Raw genomic sequence first — 18395 nt, 5'->3', positions numbered from 1 at the left:
ATAAATTGGAGTATTATAATATTGACGAACTCTAGAAATAGCAAGGGCATGTTCCTGCTCTGACTTAATATGCATTTCCCATTTATTTCATTAGGAGAGTTAAATGTGTGCTCTTCTGTACTAAAATCAGTGGCTTGTCTTTTGGCTGGATCAAGTTTATAAAGGCAGACTTTTAAAGTTTACATTACAATTTCTCAATAGGAAAGCTTCAGTGTATTAGATTCTGGCATTTATCGTGTTATTAGCCGAAGAGGCAGCCAGTCTGATGAGGATTCTTGCTCCTTACATAGCCAAACTCTATCAGAAGATGAAAGGTTGAGAGAATTTCACACACACCAGGAAGACGAGCACCAGGAATTTGGTAATACAAACATTTATTGAATACTCATGTCTGTGTATCCTGTAAATAGATGGGGATTTGCTGCTGGCTCTGAAAACAAGGTTGTTGCCAATGCTGTTTGGTGGCATTGCTAGGGACTTCTACACTCACCTACAAATTATCATTTAACTTGTTTATGTAGTGACAATTTTGAATGCTGGTATCATGTTTTCCTCCAAAGTAATTTATTAAAATTAAAAGGTTGTATCTCATCATTTAAGTAATAGGTGATGTAATTCTTAGGTGAAAGTCTGATAGTTTGTTTGTGAGAGACATCACTGCTTCATATCACCTACTCTTGATGTTGCTGCACTGTCATGTAAATGAAGGTTGCTATCCTGTTTGATTCATAAAAATTGATTCATAAATTCACTCAAGTAGAAAATCATAATCACCTCTGCTGCTTTCATGGCTCTCCTTTAAGATTTTGTGTTCAGAAACCTGTTAGCCTCTTCTGCTGCAGTCAAGCTATTGTGAAACTCTGTAAGCACCTGAGTTCTGTATCTCAGAGTGACACCAGCAAGGTGATTCAGTGTTTTATAGGAACTAAGCAATTCTGTGTGTAATGGTGGGGATTCAAAACTTGGAGCTGTTTCACTTTTATGGCTAAAATTATATTCCTTCTTTAAAATGGAAGGAGGTTCATTGGACCTCAGGAGTCTTGTACATGAAAAGTAATAACAAAATAAAAAATTCTTTCCAGTAGCACCTTAGAGACCAACTAAGTTTGAAAAGTAATGTTTTGAGTCATTATCACATATCAGTGATATTGAGGCTATTGGTGAAAACTGCATCTCTAAATTAAATGTTGCATAATGGATTCCAGGACACTGATAGATAGATAGATAGATAGATAGATATAAATAAGTATGTGTATGTGTGTGTGTGTTTTACACACAATACACACACACATTTGAAAAGTCCTCAGGTCCTGTAGATTCAAAATTGCTGCCTAAACCTCAAATTTATATTATCAGTGTGTTTTAGAACTCCAATTTCAAGTTGCATTTTACTACAGATGCTTTGAAACTAGGCCCAAAGTTATCTGACAAATCAAGTAACTTTCCTAAAAAAAGCAAAACTGCCAGATCACCTAAATGCTGGTGGTTCAGATTGTGTTATTTCCCATATAATTTGGCAAAAGGTGGTAATTATGGCTGAATGGCTTTTGGCATTGATACCTACTTGAAGGAGGTGAAAAAAATCTGTTGCGAAGCACAGCATCTGATCACTCCTAAGCATATGTTGTGAAATCACTCCATTTTATGACTTTTAAATTTAAATTTTGTTTGTTAGACACTGTATCTCATGCTTCTGTGATGGTCGACACTGATCGGAATGAGACTTTTCTTCCATTCAGTATTCCATTGTCATTCCGTTCCCCATCTCCCCTCGTCTCTCTTCAAGCTGTCAAGGACAGGTAAAATCACATGTGAATTCCTCACCCATTACATACTTTTTGTTTTGTCCAATAATTAAACATTACTTGTAACTCATGCCACATTTTTCCATGCTATCCTTTCACTCTTTGAAACTAGCTAGCTGAAGATGCGCTGGGGTTAAAAGTCTTCTCTTAATCATTAAAGGGCATTAAGAGTGTGGCGGGAAAGCTTACTTTATCCTGGGTGGCTCATAAATCTTCAGCTGTTTACCACTAATTTTAACATGTGGGTCATGCCTCTGTAACTGTGAAAGTTTTTCATTATCCTTCTTAACCTAACTCTCCATTACCAGTATAACACTGACGATACCATCCCAAGTGGTGCCAGTTTGGAATGCTTTGAGTGCTTAAAGGCAGCTATAGGGTATATAGACCTATCTAGTAAGGATCCAGTGACTGACCCATTGGTCAATAATATCCTAAATGGTGAGTTTTAAAACCAATAGGAGCAAACAATTAACATTAAAGTCAAATAAGTAATGATTGGAACCAGATGCAGGGCACAGTCGAGGAGTTCTCAGACCATAGATTCAGGATCGGGACAGGAGATTTGAAATGGGATTGATACCATTAATAGGTATATAAGGAAGATATAGTTGAAGGATCCCACCTCTATGGTTACCCAGCACTTAACTGCTGTTTCAAACTTCATATCTGATTAACTTTGAGGTCCTAAAGTTATCAGGATATGTCGTGCTTGGAGGACTCTGCAGAAGACACTTCTGATTATTAATTTCAACACAAGACAGAGACAGCATTACTGCGTAAGGCCAATGGAGCCATACTTACTTTCAGATGATATGTGGGTGTCTCTTCATTCCTGCATTGAAAAATTGACCATAGAACGGTCAAATAAAATGCTGAAATTTAAAAGACGTTTTTAGTCCTTTCTATTGAATTGGCAATGAAGAATCAACCAAAATGGCAAAGTAAATGAATAGGTCTTAAGGGGGGGAAGCAGATTGCTTGCCTTTGGGCCATATACTGATGCTGCATTTTAACATTTTAGAGGCTGGAAACCACCACAACGAAATTGATGATGGCTATTTTGAGGGTTGGGACGCGGGTGGCGCTGTGATCTAAACCACAGAGCCTAGGGCTTGCAAATCAGAAGGTCGGTGGTTCGAATCCCCACGACCGGGTGAGCTCCAATTGCTCAGTCCCTGCTCTTGCCAACCTAGCAGTTTGAAAGCACGTCAAAGTGCAAGTAGATAAATAGGTACCGCTCCTGTGGGAAGGTAAACGGTGTTTCTGTGCGCTGCTCTGGATCGCCAGAAGCGGCTTTGTCATGCTGGCCACATGACCCGGAAGCTGTATGCTGGCTCCCTCGGCCAATAAAGCAAGATGAGCGCCGTAACCCCAGAGTCTGCGACTGGACATAACGGCATAGCTGTCAACATTTCCCTTTTTTTAAGGGAAATTCCCTTATTCCGAATAGGATTCCTCGCAAGAAAAGGGAAAAGTTGACAGCTATGCCTAACGGTCAGGGGTCCCTTTATCTTTACCTATTTTGAGGGTTGTTGTAAGACAGCCTTCCCCATGACTTTGATGGGAGTTATATTCTAAAATAATAGGAGGGCACCAGGTTGGTGAATAGTGTTTTAACACCACCTCACTCTCCATCTTCCACTTGCACGAGGAGAGAGTGCCTGAAAAGGGCTATAGTATGAGATTAACTTCTTGCTTTACAGTTTTCAAAGAAGGAATGGCTGTATAGTTTTGGTAGTCCTTGGTATAAGTTAAAACATATTTTGCACCCACCACAATCCTCCAGTTAGATTAACACAGTGTGTTCAGCATGGCATTTGCAGACTTTGGGGTTTTTCATCATGCCCAGATATTTCCTCTCTCACACTTCCTTTTTTTTAAAAAAATTGTTCAACACTGAGCATGATGAAGAATTCTGTAAACTTGAAAGCTTTGTGATATTGCTTTGTGATCGTAATAAAGGTATTGCTCTACTGCTATTCCTGTTTGCATACTTGGGAGAAAACAAATGCTATAGTGTTGATTGCTCTCTTCTTTTTAAAAGAAACAATTCTACAACCTAACATGCTAAAAATTGTATGAACATTATAGAAACAGTGCATCTAACCTTGGCTACACCAGCTCTTTGATTTCACTTACCTTTGTTCATTTAGACATAGCCTATAGCCCCAAAACATGAAACAAACAAAACTGGAATGATTGGTGTACTTTCAAGTATTATGTTCAATATAGGAGTGCTGTTGCATCAACAGTATTAAGTTGGTAGAGCATTATAGTAGCAAGGATTTGTTTTTGAATTTTCTATTTTTTAGGTTCAACGTTTCCCTAAACACATAGCTTAATTCCAGCAGCCGGCTAATGTAGGATACTAATCCTTTTAACCATATTTTCTGTAACCTTGCGTTAACAATCCTAGATTGACATTGTTTAATGTTCTAAAATCTCTGCTTACGCTGACCAAAATAATTTTGCCTTCTACACAAAGAGCAGCAACATATATCATCCATCTTCTTGATCTGATTTATATATCTGAAGAAGACCTGTGCAAGCTCTTGCTATGATAAATTCTGAGGTGCCACACGGCTGCCTTAATCAATGATTTTGTACTTTTTGGTGCTCATACAATGTTTACACTTAACTTACAGTGTTTCTAGCTTTGTACGTAAGACCACAGAAAAGATTGGTACTCTTCATGTGAGTCCTGATAGAATCAGACAGGACATTAAAGATGAAGAACAGCTTCCAGAAATGACTGCTAGACTAGCCCAAACTCAAGAGGAAGGAGAAGAAGACGAAGAGTGAGTAAAAGCTCCTTTAGCCTGTGCAGCAACCTTTTCCTTTCAACAGGGTGATGAGGCAGGAAGAACTACTGCATTATCGGTTGACTCTTTAACTCGTCATCATGCAAATGCATTTCTGAATCATCCATTTCTAGTAACATGCTGCAATAATACCAAAAAGCAACCTTTGGCTATTGGAACTGGCACTGGAATCCAGCCATGCATTTGACTTTTTGACATGGAATAGGAAGCTTACTAAGAAAGATGCGGTTGGGGTAGGGTTTGGTAACAGAAATATAATAATAAACCCATGCCCAGAAACACTCCTGGGAATGCATGGTCATCATTTTTAGATGAAGAGAACATAATTCTGTATTTGTAGCGCTGAAAAATATGTAAGCAGAGCCACCAAAGTGAAAAGAAAATGGAAAGGCTTTGGTGCTTTTATACAGATCAGTCTTCTAGGTGGTATAGAGTTTTACTGAAACAAACTTAGGAGTGAGACAGGGAAATGCTTTTCTTTTTTTTTTTAACAGAATTTATTGACATTTTCACAAAACAACATAAACCCAACCCCCACACCTACAAATATCAAAACAAATACAAATACACATACACATAATGTCAGGATTCTTCTTCTTTTCTGTATATCTTGCTATAGAAAAAAAAAAAGAAAAAAAAAATTTCTAGTTCCGAATCTTGACACTTGACTTCCCCCGCCTATACACCTTCGGTTTTAATACAATACACTTTCTCCTTAACATCTTTTCTCTATAGAAGTTTAACTTAACTTGATATAAAAAGAAAAAACACCTTTGTCTTATCTTTTGCATTATAGCCTAAAACTTAACCAAATATTCTTAAAGCTAAACTTATTTCTTCTATCATTTAGCATGCTGCTTTTAACTTAAATTCAATATCTCCTTACTTATTTAAAATAAACTTATTTAACAAACTTCACACTCCGATTTCGGATACCATGGCAGACCATCTATGTTATACAATAATTAATTCAACCCACTCCCCTTTTGTCCATTGTCTTCTCCTGTCTTTCACCAGAACCGAATCCCCTATTGTATGCTTCTGAATGTCCACAGATCCAGGTTACAACCACAACAAACCCTGCATCGAGCTCCAAGATGTTCATCCTCTGCATTCTGAGCTTCTCCGTAGCTTTGTACCAAAATTCTTCTTCTTGTAGAAATCTTAATTCTCTGTCCTTCGACCCCGAGCTGCCACCTCGGAATCTAGATATTAAAAAACTTTCCGTTTCAGGGTTTCTGCCACCCCCTGAAAACAGTCCCTGTTCCAATCGGATTTGCTCTGCCATCTCAGACCATCCTGCCAGCACATCTTCCAGCTCTTTGCAAAAGTCTGTTTCCATTGAGTAAATTTTTTGGAAAGCCTCCTCTGTGGAATGCAAATTCTTTCCATTTATAATCCCACACAAGGCTCTTAATTTTCGATTAGTCAGCTCCAATTGAAAGACAGTGAGCTTTTCCTCTACCTCCCAGTCCTTCTGTGCCAGCATAAGCGCAAAGTCCAACATCTTCGGGGAAGGGAGGTGGGTATCAAATTACATTTCCTGTCTTTTTCCTCCTTTGTCTCAATTTTTTCCTGCGCAATTCCAAATCGCCGCCATTTCTTCCGAAGCCAGAGTATAAAGACCAAAGCTTCAAATGGAGATATTTTTCCTCAATTAACCCCTGAGAGGGAATCTCTACAGAGTCAGTTTTCAAATTCCAAGTACTTTCAAATGATTAATGTAGCAGCAGTCACTTAAAGAGTTAATTCCTTCCACCACCCGAAGGGAGAGAGGCGGGCTGCCTTTTCTTTTGATCCCAGAGCTTTTCCCGGAGAACAAAGAGTCAGTTAATTACTCACAGCTTCTGGTTTCTTGGCAACTCCTTGATGACAGGTAGAACAGAGACGCTCCTCACGGACTTTGCCGCCGCATGTAAACATCCCGGTTGGGGCATGTCCCCTAAAGCCCGACTCCGTGGTCCCTTCACCCCCACTCCCCCCTTACAGGGGGCGCGGGGGAAGGGTTCGGAGCACAGCGGGCATAGCCGGGGAGCCCAGGGCGCGGGACGCTCTTCCCGCGCCCCAACCAGAGCCCTGCATGCGGCTGCAGGGCTCCTAACCCCCGGGATGAACTGGGTGCCTCGCCACCGAAGCAACCCAGGACCATCCGCGATGGCGCCAGCCGCCGGAAGTCAGGGAAATGCTTTTCATTCCTCTCACTGGCTATTAAAATTAACTTTTTCTTTCAAGGCTTGAGCTGCAGAGCCAGCCTCATGAAGAGGACCCCCTTAAAGACCTCGGGGCAGCAACTATGGAGACCCTGTAAGTAAGGCATCAAGTGTTCTGAGGATACAATATGCAGAGCAGGGAGAGGAGAACCTTGAGCTCTTTATCGAGCAGGGGCAGGATCGAAACATATTAAAAACATTAGTAGAATGTTTTGTATAATTTATATTTATATTTATAAAAAAGATTTATATACCGCTGTATTGTAAAGATATATCACAGTGGTATACAACAATACAAAAACCATAAAACCAAACAGGCAAATAATTAACAAGTTAAAAGGAAAAATAAATGAAAAACACCAGTATATTCCAGATCCTTAATTTCCCCATCCCTGATGGTTGCCCACCTCTCATTCACCTGATGCCGCCATGATGTCAGGTGGCTTAACTTCAAAGGATAGTATCAGGAGGACACTCACAGGGGTGGTTTGGATTCATGCTGTGCCTGAAAATGAAGATGGATCTGTTGCCCTTGGAAGCTTTGGTTGAAATTTCCAGAGTAGAGTCAATTTGGTTGTAAGTCGCTTTGGGTTGCCTTGGGCAAGATAAAGCGACCAACAAATTTAATAAATCATCAGCATCATCAGCATCATCAGCATCATCCCAGGGGGCTTAATACCCAGTTTGAAAGGTCCTGCTTGCAGAGTGTACTCTTAATACTCCTGATTGTTCCTTTGCAGCCATGCCTTTCCCTGCTACACATGGGATGTTGGGTGTGATGCAGGTGGGCATGGTTGGGGGTGGGGAAAGCCTCACAGCCTAAATTAACATCCCTGCAGGGCCTAATTTAGCCCATGAGCTACAGATTCCCCATGCCTGTTCTACGCAGATGAAAGTTGACTGTTTTTAAAACTGTGCACAAGGTAATGCTATGCTAATATTTCTCCGTACACTGTAATACTAGTTCTTAGAAAAGTAGCTTGCTGTTACATTAAGCATTTGTCTGGAAATTTAGGAGCCATGGTTATTAACTATGGAACATCAAAGCTGGCTAAGATGGGGAAGGTCCAAACAAACCTTCCATTCTGCAAAATGACTCATTGTGTTGCTTTTGTACATATGTGGAACAAATTTTCCATGTAGCTGAATTGTAGGAAAGGTGGACTGAACTGTGCCTAAAGTATTAATTGAAATCCTAAAAACGCATATAAGAGATTCTTTATGAGAACTACAATGTTGGCAGTATAATTTGCTTTCTTTTTCTTGTGGGTATCAAATCAAATTGTAAGTTTGCATATTTCCTTTTTGCAGAACCAGACTTCAGGATCCACTAGTTTTGTTACAGCCACAGTACTTGAGAGCAGTTTTGCTAAACTGGATTCCATTTCTAGAAAAAACATTTAGATTTGAGGCATCTGCCATTTTAGATGAGAGCTCATCTAAGATAGACAAGGAGATGCCTTTGCAGCCTGAAGAACAGCAAGTTTTCCAAGAAAATGTGGAAATGCCTCATCATGATGAATGTGCAGATATGGAACAGTTGCTTGTCTTGAGAACAAACTATGAAAATGATGATGTAAATAAAGAACAAGAAGACGCCTGGGAAGAAAATACCAAGCCAAATAGTAGCAGTCATATTGATGAAATACTGAGCAAACATCCGAAGTCAGAAACCACATTTAACCATTCTTTTCAGATTTATTCGCCATGTTTCATACCAGAGAATATTCAGAAAGATCTGGTAGAGCTGGCAACTTTATGTTTTGAATTAAATGTATATGAATATTCACAAATTAATGGTGAACAGTGTGTGCAGCCAGAAGATTCAGATGCCTTGGCTTGTAGATTCATAAAAGACTACTTTTGTCTTCTGGATCTGGAAAGGCTGAAGCAATGTATTATAACCTGTCATAGCAATCATCCTAGAGTTTGGGAAACCTATGTGGAAGGATTAAAAGGTAAGCATGGCCATCAGTCATGGATGCTTTAGCTGAGATCCCTGCATTGCAGGGGGTTGGACTAGATGTCCCTTAGGGTCACTTCCGACCCTACAGTTCTACAATTCTCAGGTTCTATACACTATACAGTGCAGTTCTATACACACTTAACTTGAATTAAGTCGTATTGAACTCATTGGGGCTGGTTCTAAGCAGATCTATGTAAGATTGAACTGTTGGAGGATCTTGTGTCTGTCAGTGTGTTGAAGCATTATATAGAATTTATTCAAAATGAAATTTGTTGAAAATATTTGCAAGCTGAAATATGGGGCATGCTGTCTGGGGCTTTCAATGGCAATTTGCCATGATGGCTATGCTCTGCCTCCATAGTTGGAGGCAGTAGTGCTTCTGAAAACTAGTTGCTGGAAGCACAGAAGGGGAGAGCGCTCTTGTGCTCAAATCCCACAGGGATATGGCTGGCCACTGTAAGAGCTGGAGTAGGTGGGCCATTGGGACCATGCAGCAGGCTTTTTATCAACTGCATTTATTAACATTAATGCATTTGAAAGCTTTATCTAACTCCCATTCATAAAAATAAAAGTAAAATCCAATTAAAATACCGGTATTTCCTGAATTACATTTCCTGATTTTTTTCTTGTTACCATTTAGCTCTTACGTGTCCCCCCCCCCCCCCAATTTAATGTTTATGTAAAAATTAGCACGTTTCCTGTTCTTAATGTTACTTTTCAATATAGTTGTTGTTACATGTAAAATTATTGGTTTCAGAACTGACTCGGACTAGTCCAGTCACTATGGCCCTGGAGAACGGAGATATGTTTAGAATACTGAAATTGCTAGTGGATCTGGGTCCCTGGGATGCTCCTGTGTTGCTAGCACATGTCCTAAGGTATTCACCATTTGACTTAATTTGACTACATCTTATTTAATAGTAGGCTTGTGTATGTAGTCACTCTTCAGATCAGTCATCTTGCATTTTTATTAATGGGAGGCGGTTTCATACTTGCATTTTTTAGGGTTGGCCCATAATATTTCATTACCTGAGGTGAAGGGCAAGATGGCACCCCTTCCCATTATATGTACAGAAGCTGACTTAATTCAGCACTGATGATGTGACTGTCCTTCACAACACCTGAGGCAGTAGGGTGGCAAAAACATGTCTTATAGCATCCATAGCTCTGTAGTGTCCAGCAGAGAGGAAGGGTCAGAGGCCTTTTGAGGAACAGCCCTGGAGCTGATGGTGCTGCTCCCAACATCTGCTCACTTTGCTCAGTGCAGGTGTGGGGAACCTCCCCCCCCCACGTTGTTGAACTATAACTCCCATCAATTCCAGTGATTGTGGTCAGCAGCCAGGAATAGTGGGAGTTGTAGTTCAGCAGTATCCAGAGGTCCGAAGGTTTCCCACATTTGGCCTAATGTTAAGACTGACCCTTGTTTCCACAATCTAGTTTCAGGCAAGCCTCACTAGTATTGTGATAAACCTTACACTTATACAGGGTGAGTCCTTTAAAAGAGGCCCCGTGGATACAGAGTACACATGCTCCATGGGGCCTCTTTTAAAAGACTCACCCTGTATTTACAGTGTTAGCTATGTTTAAATGTGTGGGTCGATCAGTGGCGTCGCTAGCCTCTGCGCTGCTGGGGGCGGCGGCAGCGCAGAGGCACCCCCTGGGGGAGGGGCACGACGCGCGCGCCGTGACGTCATCATGACGTCACGACGCACGTGTATACAGAAAGGGGGGATTTCCCCCTTTCTGAGGCTTTTTTTCGGCGGGGGGGGGGGTGGTGACCAGCGAGGAGGGGGTGACGGGTGACCCCCACCTCGCTGGTCGCCCCCCCCCGCCGAAAAAAAGCGGTGGAAAGCGGAAAAAGAAGCAGAGCGGCGCTTAAACGCGCCTGCTCTGCTTCCTTTCCAGGCTTTCCCCGGCCCCCCCCCGCGGTTTTTTTCGGCGGGGGGGTGGTGACCAGCGAGGAGGGAGTGACGGGTGACCCCCACCTCGCTGGTCGGGCCCCCCCCCGCCGAAAAAAGCGGCGGAAAGCGGAAAAAGAAGCAGAGCGGCGCTTAAACGCGCCTGCTCTGCTTCCTTTCCAGGCTTTCCCCGGCCCCCCCCGCGGTTTTTTCGGCGGGGGGGTGGTGACCAGCGAGGAGGGAGTGACGGGTGACCCCCACCTCGCTGGTCGGCCCCCCCCCGCCGAAAAAAGCGGCGGAAAGCGGAAAAAGAAGCAGAGCGGCGCTTAAACGCGCCTGCTCTGCTTCCTTTCCAGGCTTTCCCCGGCCCCCCCCCGCGGTTTTTTTCGGCGGGGGGGTGGTGGTGACCAGCGAGGAGGGGGTGACAAGGGTGACCCCCACCTCGCTGGTCGCCCCCCCGCCGAAAAAAAGCGGTGGAAAGCGGAAAAAGAAGCAGAGCGGCGCTTAAACGCGCCTGCTCTGCTTCCTTTCCAGGCTTCCCCCCCCCGCGGTTTTTTCGGCGGGGGGGGTGGTGACCAGCGAGGAGGGGGTGACGGGTGACCCCCACCTCGCTGGTCGCCCCCCACCGCCGAAAAAAAGCGGCGGAAAGCGGAAAAAGAAGCAGAGCGGCGCTTAAACGCGCCTGCTCTGCTTCCTTTCCAGGCTTTCCCCGCCCGCCCTCCCGCGGTTTTTTCGGCGCGGGGGGGGTGACCAGCGAGGAGGGGGTGACAACCCCCCTCGCGGGTCGCCCCCCCCCCGCCGAAAAAAAGCGGCAGAAGCACCCCATCCATGTGCTGCTGCTCCGGGGGTGACGGAGGGAGCGGCGGCGCGTGGGAGTGGCGGGAGGGGCCGCCGCTTGACACCCCCACCCGCCGCTGCTCACCCTGTCACTGGGGGCGTCCCGCCCCCACCGCCCCTCCCCAGCGACGCCCCTGGGGTCGATACCATGCTAGTAAAAAATAATTCTGAGAATTGTTTTCTTAAATAACTGTGACTTTTGTGTCATCTCTTGTTCTTATATAGGCTTTATGAAAAATTTGGAGAAACTTCGCTAAGGCCCCTGGTCAAGTTTTGTCCCTCAATTTTGCCTTCAGATATCAAGCAAATTTGTAAAAGCAATCCTCAGCATTTCCTGGCATATTTAGACAGTCTAATCAAATCAAGGGCTGAAGATGAACGGTATATATTGTGCTCTCTTACTCTGTGGAACAAAAGTTAAGGAATGGCATGTGTGGAAGTAATAATTAGGGTGGACTCAGAGGATTTTTAACAGTGGTTGGATTGCCATATGTCAGGGATTCTTTAATTTCTGCATCGCGGGAGGTTGGACTAGATGACCCTTGTGGTCCCTTCCATCTCAACAATTCTATGATTCTAAAATATTTGTTGCTTCTTAATGTCATTAGGTCTCTGAGAAGGAAAATAATATCTTGAGTAGGTAGCAACTATTAGCAAAAAACCCTGTATATATCAAATTTATGACATTGTTATTTGAGAACTTTTTAATACAGTATGGTTGTATACAATAAGGCATTAAGCATTTCTTTTGGCTTATAATTGGATGATAATTTCTTTTTAAAAGGCAGCACTACTTAAATGACATTCAAATATGCCATATTGTGAAACTAGTCCTAGTTGCTTGCATGTTGTAAATCCTTTTTATTGGCAGAATGCACATTTAATTAGCGGTGAACAATCTCTTTCTAGGTTGTCCTTCCTGGGATCTCTTCTTCATCCCGAGTCATTACGATTAGATTGGTTATGTTTGGCAGTTTCTCAAGATGCCCCACATACAGCAAGTACAATGGATGCCCAAGGAAATCCACGGTATGAATAGCATTTGACTCAAGTTTGCTGTTTGTCCACACTTCATAATTGTATTCACATTCCTAAAGGCATTATCTTTTGACAGTCACAAGGACAGTCACAAGATCACCCAGCAGTCTTTTAGCTTCAGGAAAGAGAACTGAGACAGAATGCATGATATATAATTGATTTGGATAACCTTGCTCTGTGTGGGGGTGGGGAATTCTATTATATGATACATCTTTGCTTAGGACATGGAAGGGATGGGAAACCCTTGACCCTCTATATTATGTTGTTGGACTCCAACTCGTATAGGTCCCAGACGGTATGGCCAGTGATCAAGCATTATGTTATTAGTTATTTATTGAATTTAAGTTCTGTCCTTCCTTCCAGAGAAGCCCAGGGTGACAAGCGTACAGCTAAAAAATGTAATTCCGGTACAAATGAAGACTGGTAAAGATCTCTACTTAAAAAGTACAGTTGTACCTTGGATCTCGAACGCCTTGGCTCCCAAACAAATAGGCTCCCGAACGATTGAAAGCTGAAAGTGAATGTTCCAGTTTTCGAATGTTCTTTTGGAAGCCGAATGTCTGACTGGGCTTCCACAGCTTCTGATTGGCTACAGGAGCTTCCTGCAGCCAATCAGAAGCTGCGCTTTGTTTTCCGAACGTTTTGGAAGTCGAACGGACTTCCAGAATGGATTCCGTTCAACTTCCAAGGTATGACCATATATTTAACAGTGGGGAATTTGTTGGAGTAGTCCAACAACATCTGGAGAACCTCATGTTCCCCTCCCTGATTTAGGGCAGCATGCATGAATCTTCCTTTAATATTGGCAGTGTTTTGATTTGATTCAAATTGAAACAAACTTCTGTTATCTACCATGTTTTAAAAGTCTTAAGTAATTTCCCTAACTTTCCCCCCCTCTTTTGTTTTAATACTTTCAGGCCACGTTCACATTTATTTACTTGGGGCTATAACCAACTGATCTTACTATTGCTTAAACTCCCAGCTGACACTGTAATGAAAGAGAAGATGTCTGACATTTGCAAAAGCTATGGGTAATGTAGAAGTCCTTGGTAAAATTAATGTTTTTGAAACTTTGTTACCTAAGAGTGCATGTTTCTCTCCCTTGGTTCCACTTTACTATGTAATAGTCTAGTGTCTGTTCAACTTTAGTTGTCCAGGGTATGTGTTATGCACTTGCTCAATCATGCTCTCTGTGTGTGTTCCAGCAGCCAGTGGCTTGTTGGCTGGAGTAATATTTAATGTGCTTCTTCGCTTTCAGGGTTGCTGCCTGCCTGCCTACCTCTCCTTCCAAAGCCTGCCATAGCACTGAGCAGCAGTAATAAATAATGAAGCTGCAACTGTGATTCAGTTAAAACAAGGCTGGGGAACCTGTGTCCCTTCCAGTGGTCAGCCTGTGGGGCCCCCAGATTCCCCATCCCTGAGTTAAAGCTTACCTGCCTCTTCTTTCTCCCCCACTCCACAGCATAAATATCCATTGCTAGAATTGCATACATGGACCAGTTGGGGGATGGTATAGTAACACGAAAGTCTTGCATTCTGTTTGCTACTGAATAAGAGAACAACTGAGAAATGGTACTGGGAATATACAATCTGTAGCAGCGTTTTGCCTTTGTCTAAATTCTTTATAAACCCCAGCTAGAGGTTAAGTAGCTGACAACTTTGTGGAATGAATAAAATTTACTGAAGAAGAACAGAATTCAGAATATGTTAATGTACTTCAAAGTTCCACATAGATATGTTGGATTTGGGTTCTCAGCTGTGAATTTAGGTTCCCTTCATTTCATTTGGCCCTAGGGCTCTTGGTTGCAACTCATGGTTAGTGAAGAGAGAGATTGTCCACAAACCCCTGTTCAGCTCAGATGACACACTAACTAAGGCAAATTTTGACTTGGCTTGATGTGGCAGCAAAAAGGACCAGACAGAAGTGAATTGGATGTGAGCTCCTCTGTCTTGCTAAGTCAAGATTTGTTATGTGAACTGGGCCGATGCACCCAGAAACCAACTAACTAGATATATTTTTTTTAATTGAAGAGGGCCTCCCAGCTGGATTTGATTGCATAACTTTTTTATTTAAAATACTGGCTAACTTGGAGGTGTATGTGTTCTGTGTTAAGGGGGAAAGCGGTGCTGTTGCTGTTAATGGGTATTGAGAGGTGTGTATTGGGTCATTCTGCTGAAGATAGGCATGGAATATGGATTTAGACTTATGCTGTTGGAGCATCAAAAATCAGTATGGGCCTATTCAGTATAATGTTAGTTCCCCCACACCTGACAATAGAATACTGCATATTATGCCGTGATCTAAACTTCTGACTCTTTGTTCAGTGAGGGGAGACAGAAGGAAGCTCATCTTCTCAGTGAAGGTTGTGGTATATTGAAGTGTCAGTCAGGTTATAATTAATCAAAATAAGTATTTACTTTTGGTTTGTGAAACACTCCGTAATATTGTTACAGCTTCTGGCCTGGATATCTTTCTCTCTGTTTGGAGCTGGATAGAAGACCTGAAGCCCTTACCCATATTGTCTGTTTGGATGATATGAATTTGTTGGATAGAGAACATGGTTTGTAAAACTTAATTTGATTTTTGAGTGGAATTCCACATTCTGTACTTGTACTAACTAGTTTTGACATCTTTTTATTTATCAATTTTTTAAAATCTAAGTCAGTATAAAACAGTTTAACAACAATAACAAAAACAAGCTATGGAAGTAATCACACCAAGTGCATTTCTGGCAGGAAAAGAAAAGAAAAAATAAATAAACCACATTGTTACCATGCATCCTTTTTTCAGTGCAATTACACCTAAACGTACTGTAGAACATCAGTATCGTGCACACAATAAAATGTGGCATTTCTGCTACTTTCTTTTGCCCTTTTCTACATTGGCAGTTTGTGAATTTTGAAAACCCTTTCCCCCCTTATTTTTGCACCTTTAAATTTAATTAGACTCTCTTGAATTTGTGTTTTGTGTTTCAGTATAATGGAGATAGTGTTGTTGTGACAATTTAATCAGTGGTGAAGCTGCATGCTCTGCTACTGGGGGCAGAGAGCAGACGGGGGCATGGTGCTCATCCCGGGGGCATGGTGTGCACCTGGGGGGCGTGGCAATGCGCCACCCGCAGGGCCTGATGCACCATCTGTGGGGGCGTGGCGTGCGGCGCAGGGGCCGCCGCGATGGCACACTACCGGAATAGTGGTGCTGGGGGCTGTCTGCATCCCCGTTCCTCCGCCAGTGAATTTAATGTCCTATTCTAGCCTGCAGCAAATGCAATGAAGTGTTCATAGTTGGGAACTTCCATCCTCCTTTCTGTCTCTTGCGTACATGCTCTCAATGTCACTTGCTATCTACTCTGTTATTCTGTCCATGAATCTCCCCCTCACCCCAACCATGGGTCCTCTAGTATTGTGGGGTTACAATTTCCATCATCCCCAGGCCCAGTAGTCAAGAATTATGGGAGTTGCAGGCCAATACCATCTAGGGACCTAAGTTTGGGCTGGGGTGTTGTTGTTGTTCAGTCGTTCAGTTGTGTCCAACTCTTCGTGACCCCATGGACCAGAGCACGCCAGGCATGCCTATCTTTCACTGCCTCCTGCAGTTTGGACAAACTCATGCTAGTCGCTTTGAGAACACTGTCCAACCATCTCATCCTCTGTCTTCTCCTTGTGCCCTCCATCTTTCCCAACAGCAGGGTCTTTTCTAGGGAGTCTTCTCTTCTCATGAGGTGGCCAAAGTACTGGAGTCTCAACTTCAGGATCTGTCCTTCCAGTGAGCACTCAGGGCTGATTTCTTTAAGGGTGGATAAGTTTGATCTTTTTGCAGTCCATGGGACTCTCAAGAGTCTCCTCCAGCACCATAATTCAAAAGCATCAATTCTTCGGCGAACTTGGGCTGGGCTACTTACTTTTAACTGACACACACCATCAAGTCCTACAAAGCAATCTGGTTTGGATCTCTAAATCATTCCCTTTTGCATTTAGGGGCAATTCCAGAAACAGTGGAAGAATGGAAATTCCTTCTTTGCCTTGTGAAGAGTCATTGCAGTAGTGTTCTTCATCCAGCTATGCAAAATGGCGGTGCTGTTAGTAATGGTGATCCAAATTGGCCAAATAGTGTAACAGTTGAAAATGTGGCTCTCCTGTTGGCCAGAGTAATTGGTCCTGATCGTGCTTTGCAGCTGTTGCAGGAATGTGGCCTGATGGTTGAATTATCTGAAAGATTTGCCAAGGTCTGTGAGATACTAAGAATTGCTGAAAAAAGACAAAGGTGAGTCTTCTGATAATGGTCTGAAATTGGTTGTGTCAAAAGGTAATACTGTGTCATGATTTCGTGTTGCATGTGCAAGTAGCTATAAGCCTTCAGGCTTGCACACACTCCATGTGCCCAGATTGGAAGCTTCATACAGTACTTGAGTTAATGGCAAACTATAGTTTGCAATTGCATCCAAATGTGGTACAAGCTATAGTTTACTGAAACCAGTAAACCAGCAAGAGTGGTTAGAAAATCTCTTTCACAAAATACACTGGCATGAGATGGCCCATTTCTGTATAAATGCAGATGTTTCTTATTGAGCAGCATGAAATGAACAGACAGAATCATAGAATTGTAGAATTGGAAAGGGATCGCAAGGGTCATCTAGTCCAGCCCCCTGCAATGCACAAATCTTTTGACTGATGTGACAGGTTCAAGTTCTGTAAACAACCAGAAGTTGCAGTACAGGTAGTAGCAACTTGCAGTGCAGACAAGTGTAAAGTTACATTTCTGAGTTTAAGAACTTGATGAAATTTGCTGTGTAAAGTTAGTCCACAATTTCTTTATAATATCTCTTTTCTCCTATGTGTTCACTTTTGTTGCAGAGCCCTGATTCAGTCCATGCTGGAAAGATGTGACCGATTTTTGTGGTCTCAACAAGCATAGCAAACAAATGACAGAAAATGATAGTAGTAAGAAGCATGTTCTTCTTTTGCTGTGCCATTTTTCTAGCAGTGTTTTCCTGTCAAAGTGAAGATGCATTTAGTCAGATTTGCAGAAAAAGTAATATCGAAGCTCCTTTTTCTACTGGATTTCCATCATTCAGTATTTGAATGCATGTTTACCCAATACGAACAATTGTAATGCTGCTGCTGCTTGCTCAGCAAGAATGCTTGTGCATGGTAACCCCTTTGAGCTACTAGCATTAAGTTTAGATGTGAAAATTGGATTCTTTATGTAGGAAGCAGTGCTTCACATTCAGCATATAAATTTCAAATGAATAACTTCCATCACATTTCTAGCAGATTGCCATTTTCAGAAAGCTGCATATAAATGAATGTATGTAATTGCAGGGACTAAGTGTATAATAATTGAGTTGAGTTAAAACACTTTTAATATAACTCTTGATTCATTGGCTGAAGTAAATGGGTGTTAAAACAAGTATATAATCTCCAAATATTTATAATGATAGCACTGTGGAATTTTACAAGTTTTATTCAGAATTTGAAGTGATAATCAACAGAACTAAGATTCCAGTAGTTAAATGTAAATACTGGCAGAACTTGCATATATTAAAAATGGTGTTTAACATAAAATTTTGGCGTTTTAAAGGTTTATATAATCCTGTATACTATGGCATAGTGCTCTCTCATTGCACATATCCTAAAGAAAATATTTTGCACTTTTTTTTGTTTACATCCTTGCACAATGCATCCTGTGCATGCATGCTTGGAAACAGTTCCCACTGTTCAATACAGCTGATGCCCAAGTATGCATGCATAGGATCCTGTTCATCAAATTGGTATAATAATATACTTTTCCTTCTAAATCTAGGTATTGGGTTGTT

At 42.1% G+C, this 18395-nt stretch overlaps 1 protein-coding gene across 2 annotated transcripts in view; it reads left to right on the top strand.

Annotated features, from left to right (window-relative positions):
- HPS5 (HPS5 biogenesis of lysosomal organelles complex 2 subunit 2) overlaps nucleotides 1-18148 on the top strand; it is a 29031-nt gene extending 10883 nt beyond the window's left edge. The window contains exons 12-23 of one of the 2 annotated variants that reach the window (XM_033154024.1): nucleotides 202-361; nucleotides 1676-1799; nucleotides 4454-4606; nucleotides 6863-6934; nucleotides 8152-8798; nucleotides 9564-9684; nucleotides 11767-11922; nucleotides 12451-12570; nucleotides 13497-13610; nucleotides 15034-15140; nucleotides 16558-16843; nucleotides 17434-18148. In XM_033154024.1, the coding sequence (XP_033009915.1) occupies nucleotides 202-361; nucleotides 1676-1799; nucleotides 4454-4606; nucleotides 6863-6934; nucleotides 8152-8798; nucleotides 9564-9684; nucleotides 11767-11922; nucleotides 12451-12570; nucleotides 13497-13610; nucleotides 15034-15140; nucleotides 16558-16843; nucleotides 17434-17494 (2121 nt within the window). In that variant the 3' untranslated portion in view covers nucleotides 17495-18148. Of the gene's footprint in view, nucleotides 1-201; nucleotides 362-1675; nucleotides 1800-4453; nucleotides 4607-6862; nucleotides 6935-8151; nucleotides 8799-9563; nucleotides 9685-11766; nucleotides 11989-12450; nucleotides 12571-13496; nucleotides 13611-15033; nucleotides 15141-16557; nucleotides 16844-17433 lie in introns of those variants that run through there. The other variant, XM_033154018.1, reaches the window with a different exon arrangement.
- The last annotated feature ends 247 nt before the right edge of the window (nucleotides 18149-18395 follow it).

The sequence above is a fragment of the Lacerta agilis genome, chromosome 1 (genome assembly GCF_009819535.1).
Source record: "Lacerta agilis isolate rLacAgi1 chromosome 1, rLacAgi1.pri, whole genome shotgun sequence".
Taxonomy (NCBI): domain Eukaryota; kingdom Metazoa; phylum Chordata; class Lepidosauria; order Squamata; family Lacertidae; genus Lacerta; species Lacerta agilis.
The sequence above is the reverse complement of the archived record's forward strand: the minus strand, read 5'-3'. Positions and strand labels throughout refer to the sequence as shown.